General features: G+C 27.7%; 1 protein-coding gene across 1 annotated transcript in view; it reads right to left on the bottom strand.

Moving 5' to 3' along the window:
* LOC145259891 (BAI1-associated protein 3-like) overlaps positions 1-22,719 on the bottom strand; it is a 2,054,292-nt gene that overhangs the window by 76,022 nt on the left and 1,955,551 nt on the right. The window contains exons 25-26 of the mRNA XM_080117785.1: positions 13,395-13,610; positions 5,173-5,241 (exon numbers count right to left, since the gene is read on the bottom strand). Coding sequence (XP_079973911.1) covers positions 5,173-5,241; positions 13,395-13,610 — 285 coding nt within the window. The remainder of the gene's footprint in view (positions 1-5,172; positions 5,242-13,394; positions 13,611-22,719) is intronic.

The following is a 22,719-nucleotide window of genomic DNA, read 5'->3' as shown; positions in this document are numbered from 1 at the left end:
ATGGAACCGTTGATAAATCAAAAAATATTTAATCGATCATTTGCATGGTTATGTTATCGAAGCATACAAGATCTCTACATAACATTTAGAAAATGCAGAAGTTCAAATTTTGAACATTATCATAGCTGAAGATCAAGATCATATAAGATGCAGAACTTCATTTGCTACAATCCAATCTCTACGACGAACAAAACATATCGGCAAAAAGTGTAGCTTTCTTCTTTTCCGTGACTTTGACCGAAACGTTAAACCTTAATCACTTCTAAGATCATGATCGATATTTGGAATAAGTTTGGTTACAGTTGGTCAAGCAACCATACTTACAAACACACCAAAAAACATGGCGGAAATAAAATAAAAATCTTTTTAAAAATAAAATGTACACAAATTCACACGGTAATTTTTCTGTTGGTTAGAATCTCTGCTACAATAATGATGTTACATGATGGCCCTCGGGACATGATCAAAGTGTAGTATCTGTTCTTCAGATGCTGCACTTCTATTTCTTGTTCTCTTTCGGTGGAGGAGAAATCCTTCACGACTGAGACAATTTTTATTTTTGTACCTTTTCTCCACGTTAAAAAACGACCCTGGTGTCTAACTCTGTCCCGTGGGGAGGCATAGTAAATAGGTACAATAATGATGTTACAGAATTTCTCTGTGGCCCTAGTTGCATTTATTGACGAAGCTAGGATAATTTCAATTTCAATTTTGTCTTAAATAAATATTAATTATTTGTGTCATTTGTAATCATTTTAGGATTCTAAATGTTACTTTAAGTGTAATTTCTTTTTTTCAGAAAAGCACAGAAATCTTCAGTTATTAGGCAAAAAATGACAGTTGAACTAGCAGAGAAACCCGATGTTGCCCGGGATTAAATGAGGATCAACGAATGTTCCGCACTTCCAATATTTTTATTGTCACCGAAACCAGTGAAATAACCCATTTTCAATCAAATTGATTGATTGCCTGCTCTAGTTAGGGACCCACCGGTGTGCGCCGGGAGAAAGCTTCAGATGCCTCCACGCAATGACTTTGTCCACAATGTTATGTAGTCTACATTGCACTGTAGAGAACGAACTGTTGATTTTATAAATTTTAATATATAAATGAATTATAGTTTTTTATGCGAAAACCAAGTACAATGGTTCAGTTGTACTCTAAACAGAAACATTCATTTTGAGTACGCCCTGTCTTATCAAAGAACCTACTGTTGAATTTATATGGCAGGCCTTTCGGCTTGTGTGATATTAGGCTGTGTAAGGCGTTAATTTCGGTCAAAATCTGTTGTTGCTTTTTTTCATCGGATTATTTTGACTATCGATTATCAATACTTATCGAAGAAATTCCGACACAAAACCTTTTTAAGAACACTCCCAGACGCATAAAATACATTTCTGTGAAATAAAGCATATCAGACCAGCCGTTTCGAAGAGCATAGAGAACGAACTCACATACATACAGACATACACACTGAAAAAGTACCTTTTATACATGTATAAATTTTATACCATAAAAACTGAACCATTTTGCTAATCTCATAGTCTACGCCTATATCCATTGCACAGTCTTTCTATATAGAATTAAAAAACCATGAGTTCTTTTAAAAATATTTTAAATGTTTTTATTAATGACTTTCCACTTACTGAGGCCTAAAAGCATTTCAGGGTAAGTGCTAACTAGATGGATAGATTGACATTTAAATGATAATGAATAATATGAGAAGACTGAACATTTTCACATACAAAACATTCAAAACAAAAACTGACCCAGAAAACAGAAATTCTTCTCCCTTTGTCGGAAACATTGCTTTTAGAACGTGAAGAATAAAGATAAACTGCTGTAAAGCGATAATTACGAATTTATCGAAAGTAAATGTATAGTCCATTTTCATGTAAGAAAAATATCCTTAGCTGATTTCAATGTCTAAGCATTTTTATCGTCAATTCAAGTTGTTACAAAAGTCTGTCATGATATCACCGGGTTTTGTTGATTTGTTAGAGAATACACTTTATAAAATCTGCACGGAAGTAAATGCCTCTCCATATGTATTGCAACTGAAGTCGAAACGGAATTGATAGCGAACACTTGACGTTCCATGTCAGTGATAATTATGGAGTTTCTCGTTACTTCGATAACCAAGTACCCAGCATGAATCTGACGACATTTACCCATTGATTTGATTAGAATTGATTTTACATTGAGGAGTTCGGGAAATATTTTCACATACTGACATAGTGAAGTGATTACTTTACATGTCCACAAGTCAGGTTGTTCATGTTTTAGTGAGTTTTAATTCCCTTCGAATAGATAAAGTACTATGTTCACACTTTTCACCAGAGTTGTGTGATTTCGATTGCTTGAAAATATTTTAAGTGAATTGTGCGTCGTCAATAACACGACCCACTCTCCACCACGTAAGTAATGTCTGTATAGGTTCACGGTATATATCACTCGATAGAGACCTATTTGTTCACAATTTTTATATCAAATTTTTCTTGTTCTTAAGCTAAGTTGTCTCACCCGAACTTAATAGTTTAGTGCCGTGATCGCACAAACTATTTTATAGATCGCAAAAAAAAAAAAAAAAAAATGGGATATTATTACAATTTTCATAAAGTAATTTAAGCAACCTCAAAATTTAATTCCAATCCTCCTCATGAAGTTCTAATTTTGTGTCTCTATAAACAATGAATATTCATCACTCTATGCAAAAGCATTGGAAATTTTAATTCAATTTCCAATTTTATTGACATTGTTATCTGTCCTAGCAATTAAAACTTGGTATCAGTCTCGACGTAAAGCATTTCGTTTAGCAGTGACATCATTAGAATTCAAAATCTACAAACTTTCAAACAAATATCAAAACACTAAAATGAGTAATACTTGAAAAAACTTCCAATTTTTTTAATTTAAATAATTTCACTATAATTTTATTATGTTTACAATTTTTATCTATTAATAAAACACTTTCCCGAATTATTTTTATCTAAATGTATTTAGCCTTTCTTTAAAAATTCATGCAAGTAACCTGCCAAATGTTAAAATATACATTTAGTGGTCTATAAAGTGAAGTGATCCAAAAGTTGGTGATCGCAGATAACCTATTATTTGAATCATCGGTATGCGAAGTAGAGCTCAATTTATAATGTTGTAAAGAGTAATTCTGAAAATACTATTAAACTCCGTGGAAACTTGAACATCTCATGCCTAGCTCACAGCCTATTTTAATAGGAAGATATATCATTAAGCATCAGTATTAATATCAAGGGCCGAGAGGATCTGACCACATTTTGGTTTTACTGAATCTGGTCACATATTAATGAGTTTGAAGCTGACGAATCAACGTCGCTCCTATTCTCAACCTAAAAAAACACATTCACCATATTTATATCGGTACCAATATCATGAAATCCATGCACACCATTGCAAAAAGAAAGAAAAAAGATGATTGAAAGAAAAAAAAATGAATTAGTAAACGGAATTTGAAAGAAATGGTTCATTTTTAGCTACAGAATCTTGGTTGCTAGTCCATTCCAGAAAATAACAAACACATCAAATTCAGGCATGTCAAAAAGGCAGTTATTTTGAGTTCAATTAAATGTTATTTAAACTTATCACTATATATATATATATATATATATATATATATATATATATATATATATATATATATATACAGAACCACAGAAAACAAAAGCAAAACAAAATAAACGAATAAAGACTAGATAATAATACAAATATAAATGATTAAGGCTAAATATTAAAAAGAAATCTGTAAATCATATTGTACAACAATTCCGTCCGATATTAATAAATTATGCATCTGAAACAGATAAATTAATTACCAATTTCCGCGAACCCACTCCATCTACAATAAAACCCACCATACACGAACCCACTCCATCTACAATAAAACCCACCATACACGCCTGATGAAGGGAAATCATCTCGAAATATAGCATCACGGACACACTGCCTGACGCAAATAAGAACATCATACATGTAAAATATTGTATTAAAAATATATATGTATGAATATGATGGATTATACACACTTGAATTGAATCAATAAAAGGGAAATAGCATAGCTGGTTCCACCATTATATCTTAAGTTGCTTTAGCTAGACTCATTGAACCATCTGTTACATATTTGCATTGTTCTGCCTTGTATAAACCTATATTTCCTTTTATATACACATTAAACAATGCTTCAACCAAACTACTTTAACTTATATATATATATATATATATATATATTATTTATAATATTCCGAATTTTATTATTTTTATATAACTTAGAATTCAGTAATCGTTCATATACCAATAGATTTTAAGTCAGTATAATGTGACTTAATTTGTAAGTTTCAAGATTACCGTTTTTTTTTTGTAATCGAGTATCCATATATTGTGTTAAAATAATCAAGACAACGAAGATTGGATTAATAGCAACAAGTAATGTATTTTCATTGTTGTCTTAATTTTATTAAAACAATATATATATATATGTACATGTGTGTGTGTGTGTGTGTGTGTGTGTGTGTGTAATTGCCAATATGAATTTTATCAATCCGGATTAATGAACTTGCTCCAGAAGCAATCATGCAAGCCATGCCATTGTCTCCGCCACGTTTCATGGATCAGTCGGTATTCTTTAATTTATAAGCAGATCTTTTCGAAAATCAGCTTTCTACCTGCTGAAGAGAAAAATATTTTCTTTGAAAAATTCAGAATTGAAGGGTATACACGAGTCTATTTCTAATTCCTTATTTAATGTTATTAAGCTATGAAAATAAAATGTAGCTATTGAAACATGTGTGTGATTGTTTTCACCTTTTGATGCTCTGTTCTTAATATCAAGCATAAAGGAATCGTATTGGGAATTTTGAAATGATGATTTGGAAAATATTTTATAAAATACTCTTTTCTTATATTCTTAACATCTTAACACACACACAAACACACACACAAACACACACACACACACACACACACACACACACAAACACACACACAAACACATACATATATACGGTGTAAGGACGGTTGTAGATCGGATATTACCGATCTTTGATTAAGAGCTTAAAAACACAATCAGTTAATCACTGATTGCGTAACCGATGATACATTATTGATGAATATACTTTAGAAATTATTTTCCTTCATCCTTACCTCATCTGCTGGCACAACATCCGGGGCCCAGTTCATATGAAATACATCTTTCTTGATATCAGGACGCATCTGTCGATTAAAAAACATGTTTGGTATAGCAATTAAAATCAAAAATGTTTGAATTTGGTGCCAGATCTATGTTTAAACGTACAATAGCGTAGGAATTCATCATTTGTAGGATATGTAGAGGTTTCAAGATCACATAAAAAATTATATTTTAAGTATTATGAAGAATGAATTATATTTTAAGTGTTATTAAAATGAATTATATTATATTTTAAGTATTAAATAAAATGATTTTGACGACTGCTAATATGATGACAGATACACTTTTAAATAACCACCTAAAATAATAATCAACAAATACTCCACGGCATAATCCAAATAATGTGAGAAGATGAATTGATATGTCAACAAGATATAGCAAAGGCTTATACGTCAAAGAACATTATTACCTGGCCCAGACTTCATTGAACCATACGAACAATTTTCTAAATGTCTATAACCTAATGTAATTCGGCTCAGCTATTGGGATTGGATCTGCAGTGAAATGCTCAACGACATAAACCAATCAGTGAAAGTAGATGAATAGGCATGACAAGATAGAGCAAGGGCTCATATATTAATGGACACTATTGACTGGATCAGAGCCAACATTTATCACTTTTTTGAACCAAATGAATGGCTATGTACTAAATTTAGTCATGAATGACAATGTAATACATTTTATTGTTTGAACTTTACCGTTAGATTTACTTTTAATACAGAAGATAAGGATCACTCTTAAAACCTATTGACTTAAGTTCTTGCAGCTGTGCACGGAAAATATTGGACCTATTAGTGTTTTTATTTTTGTTTCAACAATGTTTCTGTTATAAACTATCTTAAAGGGACTGTTTGGATGTTCACGCGTATCTCTTTAGCTATCATCTGCGACAACGTCATGTTTATTATTAGGATGTTATCCAGCAACTTGATAAAAAATGCTTCTCATTTGGAGGTTAGCAAATAGTAACTTTTTTTTTATTTCTTGTTTTTTTTTTTTACCTCGCTTCCTCCCCAAAATATATCGCCTCTTAGACGTAAGAGGCTACTATTTGGGACCATGTCTACTGAGGACTATACGAGGAGATGAGAAAGATGCATGTTTACACTATACTTGAATCCTGTATGTTAGTACAGTTAGGGATGCAGGAAACAAGAAAAAGATTCAAAAGTCTATCACTTCGAGGAAAGAATCTATCAGAATAAAAGTTATTAGAATAAAAGTTATTAGAATAAAAGTTATTATAATAAAAGTTATTAGAATAAAAAGTTATTAGAATAAAAGTTATTAGAATAAAAGTTATTAGAATAAAAGTTATTAGAATAAAAGTTATTAGAATAAAAGTTATTAGAATAAAAGTTATTATAATAAAAGTTATTATAATAAAAGTTATTAGAATAAAAGCTATTAGAATAAAAAGTTATTAGAATAAAAAGCTATTAGAAAAAAAGCTATTAGAATAAAAGTTATTATAATAAAAGTTATTAGAAAAAAAGTTATTAGAATAAAAAGTTATTATAATAAAAGTTATTAGAATAAAAGTTATTAGAATAAAAGTTATTAGAATAAAAGTTATTAGAATAAAAAGTTATTAGAATAAAAGTTATTATAATAAAAGTTATTAGAATAAAAGTTATTATAATAAAAGTTATTAGAATAAAAGTTATTAGAATAAAAGCTATTATAATAAAAGTTATTAGAATAAAAGTTATTAGAATAAAAAGTTATTATAATAAAAGTTATTAGAATAAAAGTTATTATAATAAAAGTTATTAGAATAAAAGTTATTATAATAAAAGTTATTAGAATAAAAGTTATTAGAATAAAAGTTATTAGAATAAAAGTTATTAGAATAAAAGCTATTAGAATAAAAATTATTATAATAAAAGGTATTAGAATAAAAGTTATTATAATAAAAGTTATTAGAATAAAAGTTATTATAATAAAAGTTATTAGAATAAATGTTATTAGAATAAAAGCTATTAGAATAAAAGCTATTAGAATAAAAAGTTATTAGAATAAAAGTTATTATAATAAAAGTTATCAGAATAAAAGGTATTAGAATAAAAGTTATTATAATAAAAGTTATTAGAATAAAAGTTATTATAATAAAAGTTATTATAATAAAAGTTATTATAATAAAAGCTATCAGAATAAAAGGTATTAGAATAAAAGTTATTATAATAAAAGTTATTAGAATAAAAGTTATTATAATAAAAGTTATTAGAATAAAAGTTATTATAATAAAAGTTATTATAATAAAAGTTATTATAATAAAAGTTATTATAATAAAAGTTATTAGAATAAAAGTTATTATAATAAAAGTTATTATAATAAAAGTTATTATAATAAAAGTTATTAGAATAAAAGTTATTATAATAAAAGTTATTATAATAAAAGCTATCAGAATAAAAGGTATTAGAATAAAAGTTATTATAATAAAAGTTATTAGAATAAAAGTAATTATAATAAAAGTTATTAGAATAAAAGTTATTAGAATAAAAGGTATTAGAATAAAAGTTATTAGAATAAAAGCTATTAGAATAAAAGCTATTATAATAAAAGTTATTAGAATAAAAGCTATTAGAATAAAAGTTATTAGAATAAAAGTTATTATAATAAAAGTTATTATAATAAAAGTTATTATAATAGAAGTTATTATAATAAAAGTTATTAGAATAAAAGTTATTAGAATAAAAAGTTATTAGAATAAAAGTTATTAGAATAAAAGTTATTATAATAAAAGTTATTATAATAAAAGTTATTATAATAAAAGTTATTAGAATAAAAGTTATTAGAATAAAAGTTATTAGAATAAAAAGTTATTAGAATAAAAGTTATTAGAATAAAAGTTATTAGAATAAAAAGTTATTATAATAAAAGTTATTAGAATAAAAGTTATTATAATAAAAGTTATTATAATAGAAGTTATTATAATAGAAGTTATTATAATAAAAGTTATTAGAATAAAAGTTATTAGAATAAAAAGTTATTAGAATAAAAAGTTATTAGAATAAAAAGTTATTAGAATAAAAGTTATTAGAATAAAAAGTTATTAGAATAAAAGTTATTAGAATAAAAGCTATTAGAATAAAAGGTATTATAATAAAAGGTATTAGAATAAAAGTTATTAGAATAAAAGTTATTAGAATAAAAGTTATTAGAATAAAAGCTATTAGAATAAAAGCTATTAGAATAAAAAGTTATTATAATAAAAGTTATTATAATAAAAGTTATTAGAATAAAAGTTATTAGAATAAAAGTTATTAGAATAAAAGGTATTATAATAAAAGTTATTAGAATAAAAGTTATTAGAATAAAAGTTATTAGAATAAAAGCTATTAGAATAAAAGCTATTAGAATAAAAAGTTATTAGAATAAAAGTTATTATAATAAAAGTTATTAGAATAAAAGTTATTATAATAAAAGTTATTAGAATAAAAGTTATTATAATAAAAGTTATTAGAATAAAAGTTATTAGAATAAAAGTTATTAGAATAAAAGTTATTAGAATAAAAAGTTATTAGAATAAAAGCTATTAGAATAAAAATTATTGTAATAAAAGTTATTATAATAAAAGTTATTATAATAAAAGCTATCAGAATAAGAGGTATTAGAATAAAAGTTATTATAATAAAAGTTATTAGAATAAAAGTTATTATAATAAAAGTTATTAGAATAAAAGTTATTAGAATAAAAGTTATTGGAATAAAAGTTATTAGAATAAAAGTTATTAGAATAAAAGTTATTAGAATAAAAGCTATTAGAATAAAAGTTATTATAATAAAAGTTATTAGAATAAAAGTTATTATAATAAAAGTTATTAGAATAAAAGTTATTAGAATAAAAGTTATTATAATAAAAGTTATTAGAATAAAAAGTTATTAGAATAAAAGTTATTATAATAAAAGTTATTAGAATAAAAGTTATTATAATAAAAGTTATTAGAATAAAAGTTATTAGAATAAAAGCTATTAGAATAAAAGCTATTAGAACAAAAAGTTATTAGAATAAGAGTTATTAGAATAAAAGCTATTAGAATAAAAGCTATTAGAAAAAAAGCTATTAGAATAAAAGTTATTATAATAAAAGTTATTAGAATAAAAGTTATTAGAATAAAAAGTTATTAGAATAAAAGGTATTAGAATAAAAGTTATTAGAATAAAAAGTTATTAGAATAAAAGTTATTATAATAAAAGTTATTAGAATAAAAGTTATTACAATAAAAAGTTATTAGAATAAAAGTTATTAGAATAAAAGTTATTAGAATAAAAGGTATTAGAATAAAAAGCTATTAGAATAAAAGTTATTAGAATAAAAGTTATTAGAATAAAAGTTATTAGAATAAAAGTTATTAGAATAAAAGTTATTAGAATAAAAGCTATTAGAATAAAAGTTATTAGAATAAAAGTTATTATAATAAAAGTTATTAGAATAAAAGTTATTAGAATAAAAGGTATTTGAATAAAAGTTATTAGAATAAAAGTTATTATAATGAAAGTTATTAGAATAAAAGTTATTAGAATAAAAGTTATTAGAATAAAAGGTATTAGAATAAAAGTTATTAGAATAAAAGCTATTAGAATAAAAGCTATTAGAATAAAAGTTATTAGAATAAAAGTTATTAGAATAAAAAGTTATTAGAATAAAAGTTATTAGAATAAAAGTTATTAGAATAGAAGTTATTATAATAAAAGTTATTATAATAAAAGTTATTAGAATAAAAAGTTATTAGAATAAAAGTTATACGAATAAAAGTTATTAGAATAAAAGTTATAAGAATAAAAGTTATTAGAATAAAAGTTATTAGAATAAAAGTTATTAGAATAAAAGCTATTAGAATAAAAAGTTATTAAAATAAAAGTTATTAGAATAAAAAGTTATTAGAATAAAAGTTATTAGAATAAAAAGTTATTAGAATAAAAGTTATTAGAATAAAAGCTATTAGAATAAAAAAGTTATTAGAATAAAAGTTATTAGAATAAAAAGTTATTATAATAAAAGTTATTAGAATAAAAGTTATTAGAATAAAAATTATTAGAATAAAAGTTATTAGAATAAAAGCTATTAGAATAAAAAGTTATTAGAATAAAAGTTATTAGAATAAAAAGTTATTAGAATAAAAGTTATTAGAATAAAAAGTTATTAGAATAAAAGCTATTAGAATAAAAGTTATTAGAATAAAAGTTATTAGAATAAAAAGTTATTAGAATAAAAGTTATTAGAATAAAAGCTATTAGAATAAAAAGTTATTAGAATCAAAGTTATTAGAATAAAAAGTTATTAGAATAAAAGTTATTAGAATAAAAAGTTATTAGAATAAAAGCTATTAGAATAAAAGTTATTAGAATAAAAGTTATTAGAATAAAAAGTTATTAGAATAAAAGTTATTAGAATAAAAGTTATTAGAATAAAAGTTATTAGAATAAAAGTTATTAGAATAAAAGCTATTAGAATAAAAAGTTATTAGAATAAAAGTTATTAGAATAAAAAGTTATTAGAATAAAAGTTATTAGAATAAAAGCTATTAGAATAAAAGTTGTTAGAATAAAAGTTATTAGAATAAAAACCTATCAGAATAAAAGTTATTAGAATAAAAGTTATTAGAATAAAAGTTATTATAATAAAAGTTATTAGAATAAAAGTTATTAGAATAAAAGTTATTATAATAAAAGTTATTAGAATAAAAGTTATTAGAATAAAAGTTATTAGAATAAAAGTTATTAGAATAAAAGCTATTAGAATAAAAGTTATTAGAATAAAAGTTATTATAATAAAAGTTATTAGAATAAAAGTTATTAGAATAAAAACTATTAGAATAAAAGTTATTAGAATAAAAGTTATTATAATAAAAGTTATTAGAATAAAAGTTATTAGAATAGAAGTTATTATAATAAAAGTTATTATAATAAAAGTTATTAGAATAAAAGTTATTAGAATAAAAGCTATTAGAATAAAAGTTATTAGAATTAAAGTTATTAGAATAAAAGTTATTAGAATAAAAGTTATTAGAATAAAAGGTATTAGAATAAAAGTTATTAGAATAAAAAGTTATTAGAATAAAAGTTATTATAATAAAAGTTATTAGAATAAAAGTTATTAGAATAAAATGTTATTAGAATAAAAGTTATTAGAATAAAAGTTATTAGAATAAAAGGTATTAGAATAAAAAGCTATTAGAATAAAAGTTATTAGAATAAAAGTTATTAGAATAAAAGTTATTAGAATAAACGTTATTAGAATAAAAAGTTATTAGAATAAAAGTTATTACAATAAAAAGTTATTAGAATAAAAGTTATTAGAATAAAAGTTATTAGAATAAAAAGTTATTAGAATAAAAGTTATTAGAATAAAAGTTATTAGAATAAAAAGTTATTAGAATAAAAGTTATTACAATAAAAAGATATTAGAATAAAAGTTATTAGAATAAAAGTTATTAGAATAAAAAGTTATTAGAATAAAAGTTATTAGAATAAAAGTTATTACAATAAAAAGGTATTAGAATAAAAGTTATTAGAATAAAAGTTATTAGAATAAAAAGTTATTAGAATAAAAGTTATTACAATAAAAAGTTATTAGAATAAAAGTTATTAGAATAAAAGTTATTAGAATAAAAGGTATTAGAATAAAAAGCTATTAGAATAAAAGTTATTAGAATAAAAGGTATTAGAATAAAAGCTATTAGAATAAAAGTTATTAGAATAAGAGTTATTAGAATAAAAGCTATTAGAATAAAAGTTATTAGAATAAAAGCTATTAGAATAAAAGTTATTAGAATAAAAGTTATTAGAATAGAGGTTTTTCGGCAACAACAGTGAAGGTGTGCGATTTTTCTGCTAAACAGTTTTGTACGTCGAGAGAATACAAGTGCTATAAATTGGTCAGAACACATTCCATTAAAGAACTTGTCAGATGGCACAGAGATGCAACACTACGGTGATGGGACAGGAGTTAAAGCCTGGTTGATAGTACAGGACCTATTAGATTTGAGACTCTTTTTGGACAGCGTCTAGTAGGAAGAAATTAATGGTAAATGTATCAGACTAGATGTGTCCCAAATACTCCATACATGGGTTTGTGACGATACGCGATACTCTCAGGTGTGAGTAATTGAATTAAACTTTATGATTTCCTTGCAATTATTTTAACATTTTTCCCCTCATAACAATTACGTTTGTGCATATAATTAATTCAGACATATTTTCTCCAGTATTATTTACAGTTGCTACTCTGGTAATAAAAATGTATTTCTTTTCATACTACTTATATCTGTTTGTGAGGAAGGAGAGAAAGAGATAAAAAAAGGGAGAAAGTGTTAAATACGGCCACCACCTGCAAAAGGAGCAGCATCACTACGAAAAGAAAAATACTCACATACTTATATCAGCAGATCATGATTCACTGAGTTGATCGTGTTGTTAATCTATGTTTAGAGTTATCGATTTTAGTGGACAGTAGTGGTATAAAATAAACATTTTGCTATTAGAAAAAATCACAGATGATAAGGTTTCATGATTTCACAAAATCTGATCATCTTCCGCTTGTCGACATTGGGTAAGTACTTGAGCTAAGCGTAGAATGCACCGTTTCAAATGTACACCTCGTCTATGTACATGCCAGAGAATGGACTGAAGAATCACTCGCAAACTACGTTTAACTCAATCTGTAGGATTTCTAAAGCGCCACACGAATTTTCGACACTTTTTTCTCCGAAACACGTGGTTGATCTGGACGTTTTCCTTTGCACAGACACCGCCACCGAATCTTCTTAGTGAAGAGAGAATTAATCCTTATTTGCGTTGCAACATTATAATCGAATTTATTGGGGTAACGATGGATAAGTGGTTAACGAAAACGACTGAAAACCTGGGTGTGCCTCGTTCGAATCCAGTTCGTTCCATAAACACTTTCATCTAACCTACAATTAACCTTGTGTATAACCTCTTGGATAAGATGTAAATAACATAACCGAATTTTTTCCAAGAATTCTGTAATGCACGACATCTTTCGATGATGACTCGTCATGTCTACAGTAAACAAGAAAACTGAACATCGTTAGAAGAATGGCCTAACCATACACTCCCCGTGGTAGTCTTAATAACTTCATTTGAATGACCCTGTATATATTTTCTCGTAAAGTTAAATGACAGAAATGCGAAAAGAAATGTGCACTTACTCGGTCTGCTACATGATCCAGGACTTTTTTGATTTTATTCGTCATGATTATGTCAGCCTTGTTCGTAAGGGAAAATAGGTTAACTTTTTCCAGTGTCGCCCTTTTTTGTGGATCAGCTCGTTCCAAGTCTTCTTCCAGCATTGAAAAGCGCATCGTCTCTGCTAATGGCTTCAAGGTTACCCGGACGTGTTCTATGTTATTAATGGTAATACAGAGCTAAATGAAAACGAAAAGAAAAAGAGATGAATAGAATTATTAGCAATGTACATGTATATGAAGTACATTCAGAAGTGATAGCTAAAAAAAAAATAACCCCGTGTGGCGTCACACTGCAGGGGCGAAAGTGAAATTATTTCCCTTTTTCTAGATACGACTTTGGGACTGGCAAACGTGAGAAATATTAGCTGCTGGATAGTCGACAGTCTCATCTAACCTGAATATGGTTTTGTTACACAACAAGAACAATTGACAATTAATACCACGGCGATGTGTGATGATTTATTTTTTTAAATTTTATTTTTATTTAAAAAATTTTTTTTTTTAATAATAATAATAATAATAATAATAATAATAATAATAATAATGATGATGATGATGATGATGATGATGATGTTGTTGTTATTGTTATTGTTATTATTATTATTATTATTTTTATTATTATTATTATTATTATTATTATTATTATTATTATTATTATTATTATTGCTGCTGCTGCTGCTGCTGCTTGACCAAATTTGGATTTGGACTAAATTCCGCACCAAAAAATTATGACCACTATACTTAAGACCGTGTTAACCAAAGATGATGCAATGAAACCCGCTCTTATATCGATGATTTACTGGTGACTACGGAAAGGGTGAGAGATGATGCCAACGCATGGGCTGATGGTTAGATCATCACAGTCGTTAGAAAATGAAATGGATTTGGAATTAAAATTATAGCGAAATAAGGCAGGAAGGTCGATGTTTAGATGAGGAAATAAGATCTTTAAAGGCAATAAGAGCCTAAGCAAGCGAGACCTTTTCTCGGTGTGTGAGAACTTGATGGGTCATTACTAGTGTTAGGACGTTTGGACGGAATCGCAGTTGGGGATCAGAAAAGTTGGAAATATTTTGGGTATTGGAACCGGAGAAATTTGTGCCTATTTTCCGATGCCAAAATAGATTCTTTTATTTATCTTTTTTTATTTAATTTTGTTTAAAAATCTTCCACTGCTAGTAGTAATGATAAAATAAATATTTCTTAATTTTAAATTACAAGCAAAACTTTAATTTATAGATCCCCCTCACAAGTGTGTTTTTATGTTTGAGAAAATATAGTCACATTTAAGATGTGTTTTCACGGTAATCGGGGCAAAATAACAATTTTATGGTTAAATATTTAGAGATTTATAAAGAATTGGAATCGGTAATTGTATCGGAGTCGTGAAAATATTGGAATCGTTCCATCACTAGTCATTACCCTGTGGTCGGATGGTTGCGAACTGTATGCAACTTTATTAAAAGGTAGATTAGTGCGGACCGATGGGAGGATGTAATTGACGAAGGTGTGCTGCGCATGATAGAATAGATTATTGCGAAAGTGAAAAGGGTAGACTCTGTAAAAGCATATAAACAAGAGATAAGAGCGGATAATATGGAGTGACGCTACCAGCCTGGCATCAGGTTTTTTTTTTCATTAGAAATAGGAAGAATAACGACTGAAGATGCGGCTTGTCCACGAAGAAAGGATGATGGTACCCACATCAGTGTTGCAGAGCTTGATGCCACGAAGCAGGACATTAATTTGACTTTGAAATCCGAACTATAAACAATAGAGGTACGAACGAACTCAGCAAGAGTAGCATCATAGATTAAACTAGAAGTGTCAGTAGATAAACGGATCAAGACGAAAGAGATCGTTGAGATATCAAGCGTCGGTTTGTAGTATTTAGAGACCTAATCATATAATTCAGACTAAAGGTAACTGTCACGTTGGTTTCACTACAGAAAAACAAAGCGGAGTAACTGACCAGTAAAAACGGCTACGAAAAAAAAAAAAAAGATGCGGCTTTCTAATGGTGTGGGGTAGAAGATCTGAAGAAGTCGCATAATATGCATCATTTTGGAAAGAAAAAACCTTGTACTGAGCAAGGAAAGTGAATCCTTACATAAAAATGGACGATGTACAGGAGTTGATGGAGTAATCTAGGGAGTGTCAATCCATTGATTCTGCACCGTCAAAGCATGAAAAAGGGGAGCTATATATAACAGAGAACTGGCGGCGATTGGCTATTGATATCACGCATTACAAACACGAACCGTATTTAACTATGATTGACTGTGGACATGGGAGAGTAGCGATATAACGAAGAATTAGATAGGAAACAGCAGAAGAGGCAACGGAATTTGCTGAAAAGGTGTTCATGGAAAGAGATCAGTGGAAGAGGTACTGGTGGATAATAGTATGTCCTTCCGCTCAAAACCTTTAGAATGTTGTGTGAGAAAAGGGAAGTAGGCAATATTTTAGATCTGTGTATCTGCCAAGCGGCAATGGAATCATAGAGAGACACCATCGAAATATAAAGCTGTATCAATAAGAAGCCAAATTTTGCCCCAGGAAGCAGTCTTTTGTTATAACATGGCATCGGAGACTGGCTAAAACGAAATGTCAGTGCCACACCGATCTGTTTTTACGTACGAATAATGACATCAGCTGGCCATAATGGAGAGAGTAGAACAGGCGGAAGCGAAGATCAGGGTAGGTAAGAAAGTATGGGTAAAACAGCCTGATCCTTGTTGTACAACCCACTTGGGGAGAGGAACAGTATTGAAGTACTCTCCAAAAACATTGTGGCAGTTTATAAAGTGTCACATTTTAGACATACGGAGAGTTTTCTTACAAGCGAGTGATGTTGGAAAAAAGTATAGCACATCACTAAGTTCCAGTAGTGAGTACATTGTACCCGAAATCAGTATTAACATCAATTTTTCTGAGGAAGTCTTTTATGTGATAAAGTGCTTTAACAAGAACGTTGTTACCTTGAATACGCTGTCATCGAGGAAAAGTATACCACGTATCAAAGTTCCAATGGCAATCACATTGTTTCCATGAACAAAAACTATATTTTACTTATTTTTTTTATTCTATGAAATATCCATGGTTAAATAAAATACAAACATCGTTGATCTCATCGTCTGTGATTATTGTTATTACATATAGACTCGATCGAATAAAAGGCCTCAGTTGGAAATTCTACATTGGTTATAGATCCTTGAGCTTAAAAAGATGTATATGAAGAAAATTGAAGGTTACATCGGCCAAATATTGTGAAAATAACAACCAAAATGAGAATTATAATAAGAATCATTCAAATAATAGTAATAAAATATTATAAATAGAACCATTTTTATAGTTTCTATTTAAAAACAGCATTTGATGCTATTCTAAATACGCAAATAAAATAATTATTTACTAAATTCAATAGTACTCATTTATAATCTCAAAGCAAAAAAAAAAAAAAAAAAAGCAAAAAAAAAAAAAAAAAAAAATTAGCATCTCCAGCAATTTCTTTGACTTTGGAGATTATTGGCAAAGTTACAAACAAAGTGAAGTCAAACGTGGCCGATAATGCAATGTACATATCTAAAAAGGCCAGTCACTGACCCTCTGTCATTTACTCGGATGCCAGCTAAAATTACTGCAAATACTTTGCAAGACGCGTATCAATTATTTGCATTGTATCATCAACAATGGCCCGACGAAAGAAAAGAAAGCACACGTCTCTTACATTAGAGAATACATTGTACTTATCACCTGAAAATAAGGGCAGTTGCTATTTTGAACCTCATTTGCTGCGAGATGATTATTAGAAAATTACTGACGTTGTCTTATTAGCTATTTTGATTGCGCTTGCGGTAACACTTTACGTCCATATAATTCAATTCCCAGAAATAAACAGAGAAGCCACGATTCACTTTACCCAAAGGTTCATCCAAAACAATCCTAATCCACGAAACAAAACGAGGACAAACGGATAAGTGTTATATTTAAGATAGAAATGGTGCATTTTGCCAAGAAAAAAGGTGAAAAAAAATCAAGTATATTTACTAGCAGACAAGAAGTATTCAAACCCAAATCAAGTTGGACGAACAAAAAGAGGAGAGTGAGGAATAAATAAAATGAAGTTGTTTTCTGGTTCCTGACTTAGATAACGTTATAGACCACAATCGTCTCTTGGAACTCTGCTAACAATAAATATAACGTTATAAAATAGAGAAGAAAGAAATGGATGTAAACATGTATATCATGAAAACAGAAGAATGATTGAGAATAAAAGGGGTCACCATTTAGCAAGTGATAATTGCATCAACAAAATGTTATAAATAAAAGATGAAAGCAATGTTAACAAAACAAAACGCACACACGTATACGCGTTATATATATATACTAGCAAAAGTACCCGTCGTTGACTGGGTTAAAAAACAGCCTACAAAAGGTTATGAAAAGGAAGGGTTGTAAAGAGATAGCTTCGAATTTGGGGGTTTCAAAACAAAGCAAAATATGATGAAAGTAAAAATAAAATAGATAAACCCCATAACTTATTACACCATACCTGTTCACACTGAAACACTTATCACAATATTCTGTAGGTCTATATTAAAAAACCTTGTTAAACTTTGTGACATATTTCCATTCTATGGAGGTTAGGCGCGAACGAACACCCATAATTTTATTATACCATATTTCTTCAAACTGAAACATAATTATCAAAGTATCAGACAGATAGATATGAAAAGTCTTCATTAAAGTTTGTGCCTATTTCCATTCTATGGAGGCCAGGCGCGAACGCAGACCCTACAATTTTATTATACCATCCCTATTTAAACTAAAACATACTTATCAAAGTATTATTATGTACATCTATATCAAAAACACTTGTAAACGTTTTTTTTTTAAATTTTTAAATTTTTTATTTCCATATTTTGTGGACCAGGCGCGTACACAGACCCCACAATTTTAATGAATCATCATTATCCCAGATCAAACATACCCATTCCTGTGTCCTGATACATCTTCTATCATTATATGCAATCAGTTTTCTATAATACTCAACCATAGAGGAGCCTATTCGTGACCAGACACACACACAGACGGTCAGCTTTATATATATATATATATATATATATATATATATATATATATATATATATATATATATATATATATATAGCACAATCACGTTAACACATCGGTTGTCGACAGATCACCGAAGTTATGCTACGTGGAGCCTAGCCAGTACCAGATGGGTGACCATTTGAGAAGGTAAGTTGCTGTATGTACCGCACCGAGTCGTAGAAATTGCCAGGTTGTTATCTGGAGGCACATTAATTCACTGAGAGAGATCCCCCAGTCTTCGTTAAGGCATGCATCTAGGAAAAGGAAACTCTGGTGTAAAAACCTGCCATCTACTCTGTCCTGTGGCAGTCATCTGCACCGACAAAGGTTAGCAGTAATACCAAAAAGTGTGGTTGGTTCTACACAAAGCCTTCACCACTATAAAAAAAACTATTCTGTGTGGATTTCCGAGCAACAACTTAGTTGTTGTGGCAGAAGCTCATACGTCGAAATCGACAGGAGAGTCCATTATATATATATATATATATATATATATATATATATATATATATATATATATATATATATATATATATATATATATATAATCGTATTCCTGTCTGTTTGTTCAGAGTTTGATTAATGTGTACAAAAAGTATCGTTTCATAAATTAATTTTCATACTGAAAACAAAATTTTATATACTTTCATTCCAGCATGATTTCTCTATATACTTTTTATTCAAAGAAAATCTGCATTATGAAGTAACTCCATTTGCATATTACATTGAAGAAAATCTTTTTCAATTTAATTTATATTTAATTTAATGTATTTTAAATTATTATTAACGACACCGGTTGCGTTTCAAAACGGAAATAAGTTTATTTATTTAAGCTATGAAAGTTATTTCCCCTAAATATTATTTTTAATTTATCTATGAAAGTTATGAGTGTTATTTTCCATTTTCCATTTAATTTTTATAGACGAATTGGCTGTGGTTTACGTTTCCGTAAATCCAAATTGTGGGCTACGTTCAGGAAAATCATAAAAAATTAGGATATTCGATGTCGCTGTGACTAAAATCTTTTCCCAGTTAGTATATACTATTTACAATAGCGTGAAGATATTTTTAGCGAATACTTTTTCGTTTAGAAAATTTTATGTATTTGTAGTTTATGTATTTGGTAAAGAATATTCTAGTATGTAAGAAGACTTGACGAGTTGAGGTGTGTATATCTGCGTGAATATGTGTGTGTGTGTGTATGTGTAGAAGTAGTGTGACGATTAGAAGTGTGTATGTTTGCGTGAATATGTGTATGTGTGTGTGTGCGTGTGTGTGCATGTGTGTGCGTAAGAGTTAGTGTGTATTAGTTTGCTTTTGTTTTTCTCAGTGCCTGTTTATCTAAATACTTTGATTGAGTAGTCATTTTTATGCACCCGATCTTTATCTCTGTATATACGTGTGTAAGAAAATACTGTGACTATGCGACTTTTGTCAGTGTGTGAACATGTTTGCCGTTTGTGTGTGAGAATGTGTATGCGAATTCAGAATTCATGGTGTAGTAGCTGAGTATTCTTTTTGCCTCTTGTGATCGAATGCCAGGAGAGGGAGGCATAATGGCGTGTTGTGTTGTGGTTTAATTCCTGCTTAGCTGGATTCGAACTGATTTTTTCAGTTTTTGACTGTCTTTCAAAGGAGCGGAAATAATTTTCATTGGTTGAAAATATTAAGTTTAGAACCCTTATATAAAATTCTCCTTTCTTGAACGATGCACCCTATTCTCATGTTTTCTACAATTACTATTATCCCCCTTAAAATTTATATTTTCTGCTACGTTTCAGCCGATGAGCTCACCTGCTTTGGTCAGGTGTGTACTCTATCAATGTTAACGTATTTTTAAATTTTGTTGATTATCCGATTTCATTCATGCTCACGTACATAACAAACATGAACCTAAATATGAGTCGCACAATGAACCGAAACGTAATATGCATATAACTATCAAGCTTAATGAGATCAATAAAAACTCAAGAAACGTAATATGCATATAACTATCAAGCTTAATGAGATCAATAAAAACTCAAGAAACGTAATATGCATATAACTATCAAGCTTAATGAGATCAATAAAAACTCAAGAAACGTAATATGCATATAACTATCAAGCTTAATGAGATCAATAAAAACTCAAGAAACGTAATATGCATATAACTATCAAGCTTAATGAGATCAATAAAAACTCAAGAAACGTAATATGCATATAACTATCAAGCTTAATGAGATCAATAAAAACTCAAGAAACGTAATATGCATATAACTATCAAGCTTAATGAGATCAATAAAAACTCAAGAAACGTAATATGCATATAACTATCAAGCTTAATGAGATCAATAAAAACTCAAGAAACGTAATATGCATATAACTATCAAGCTTAATGAGATCAGTAAAAACTCAAGAAACGTAATATGCATATAACTATCAAGCTTAATGAGATCAATAAAAACTCAAGAAACGTAATATGCATATAACTATTAAGCTTAATGAGATCAGTAAAAACTCAAGAAACGTAATATGCATATAACTATCAAGCTTAATGAGATCAATAAAAACTCAAGAAACGTAATATGCATATAACTATCAAGCTTAATGAGATCAGTAAAAACTCAAGAAACGTAATATGCATATAACTATCAAGCTTAATGAGATCAATAAAAACTCAAGAAACGTAATATGCATATAACTATCAAGCTTAATGAGATCAATAAAAACTCAAGAAACGTAATATGCATATAACTATCAAGCTTAATGAGATCAATAAAAACTCAAGAAACGTAATATGCATATAACTATCAAGCTTAATGAGATCAATAAAAACTCAAGAAACGTAATATGCATATAACTATCAAGCTTAATGAGATCAATAAAAACTCAAGAAACGTAATATGCATATAACTATCAAGCTTAATGAGATCAATAAAAACTCAAGAAACGTAATATGCATATAACTATCAAGCTTAATGAGATCAATAAAAACTCAAGAAACGTAATATGCATATAACTATCAAGATTAATGAGATCAATAAAAACTCAAGAAACGTAATATGCATATAACTATCAAGCTTAATGAGATCAATAAAAACTCAAGAAACGTAATATGCATATAACTATCAAGCTTAATGAGATCAATAAAAACTCAAGAAACGTAATATGCATATAACTATCAAGCTTAATGAGATCAATAAAAACTCAAGAAACGTAATATGCATATAACTATCAAGCTTAATGAGATCAATAAAAACTCAAGAAACGTAATATGCATATAACTATCAAGCTTAATGAGATCAATAAAAACTCAAGAAACGTAATATGCATATAACTATCAAGCTTAATGAGATCAGTAAAAACTCAAGAAACGTAATATGCATATAACTATCAAGCTTAATGAGATCAATAAAAACTCAAGAAACGTAATATGCATATAACTATCAAGCTTAATGAGATCAATAAAAACTCAAGAAACGTAATATGCATATAACTATCAAGCTTAATGAGATCAATAAAAACTCAAGAAACGTAATATGCATATAACTATCAAGCTTAATGAGATCAATAAAAACTCAAGAAACGTAATATGCATATAACTATCAAGCTTAATGAGATCAATAAAAACTCAAGAAACGTAATATGCATATAACTATCAAGCTTAATGAGATCAGTAAAAACTCAAGAAACGTAATATGCATATAACTATCAAGCTTAATGAGATCAATAAAAACTCAAGAAACGTAATATGCATATAACTATCAAGCTTAATGAGATCAGTAAAAACTCAAGAAACGTAATATGCATATAACTATCAAGCTTAATGAGATCAATAAAAACTCAAGAAACGTAATATGCATATAACTATCAAGCTTAATGAGATCAGTAAAAACTCAAGAAACGTAATATGCATATAACTATCAAGCTTAATGAGATCAATAAAAACTCAAGAAACGTAATATGCATATAACTATCAAGCTTAATGAGATCAGTAAAAACTCAAGAAACGTAATATGCATATAACTATCAAGCTTAATGAGATCAATAAAAACTCAAGAAACGTAATATGCATATAACTATCAAGCTTAATGAGATCAATAAAAACTCAAGAAACGTAATATGCATATAACTATCAAGCTTAATGAGATCAATAAAAACTCAAGAAACGTAATATGCATATAACTAT

Source organism: Euprymna scolopes, chromosome 35 (genome assembly GCF_053919585.1).
Source record: "Euprymna scolopes isolate OS-2025 chromosome 35, ASM5391958v1, whole genome shotgun sequence".
NCBI classification, from domain to species: Eukaryota; Metazoa; Mollusca; class Cephalopoda; order Sepiida; family Sepiolidae; genus Euprymna; species Euprymna scolopes.
Note: the sequence above shows the minus strand (reverse complement) of the source record. Positions and strands in the feature narration are given on the sequence as shown.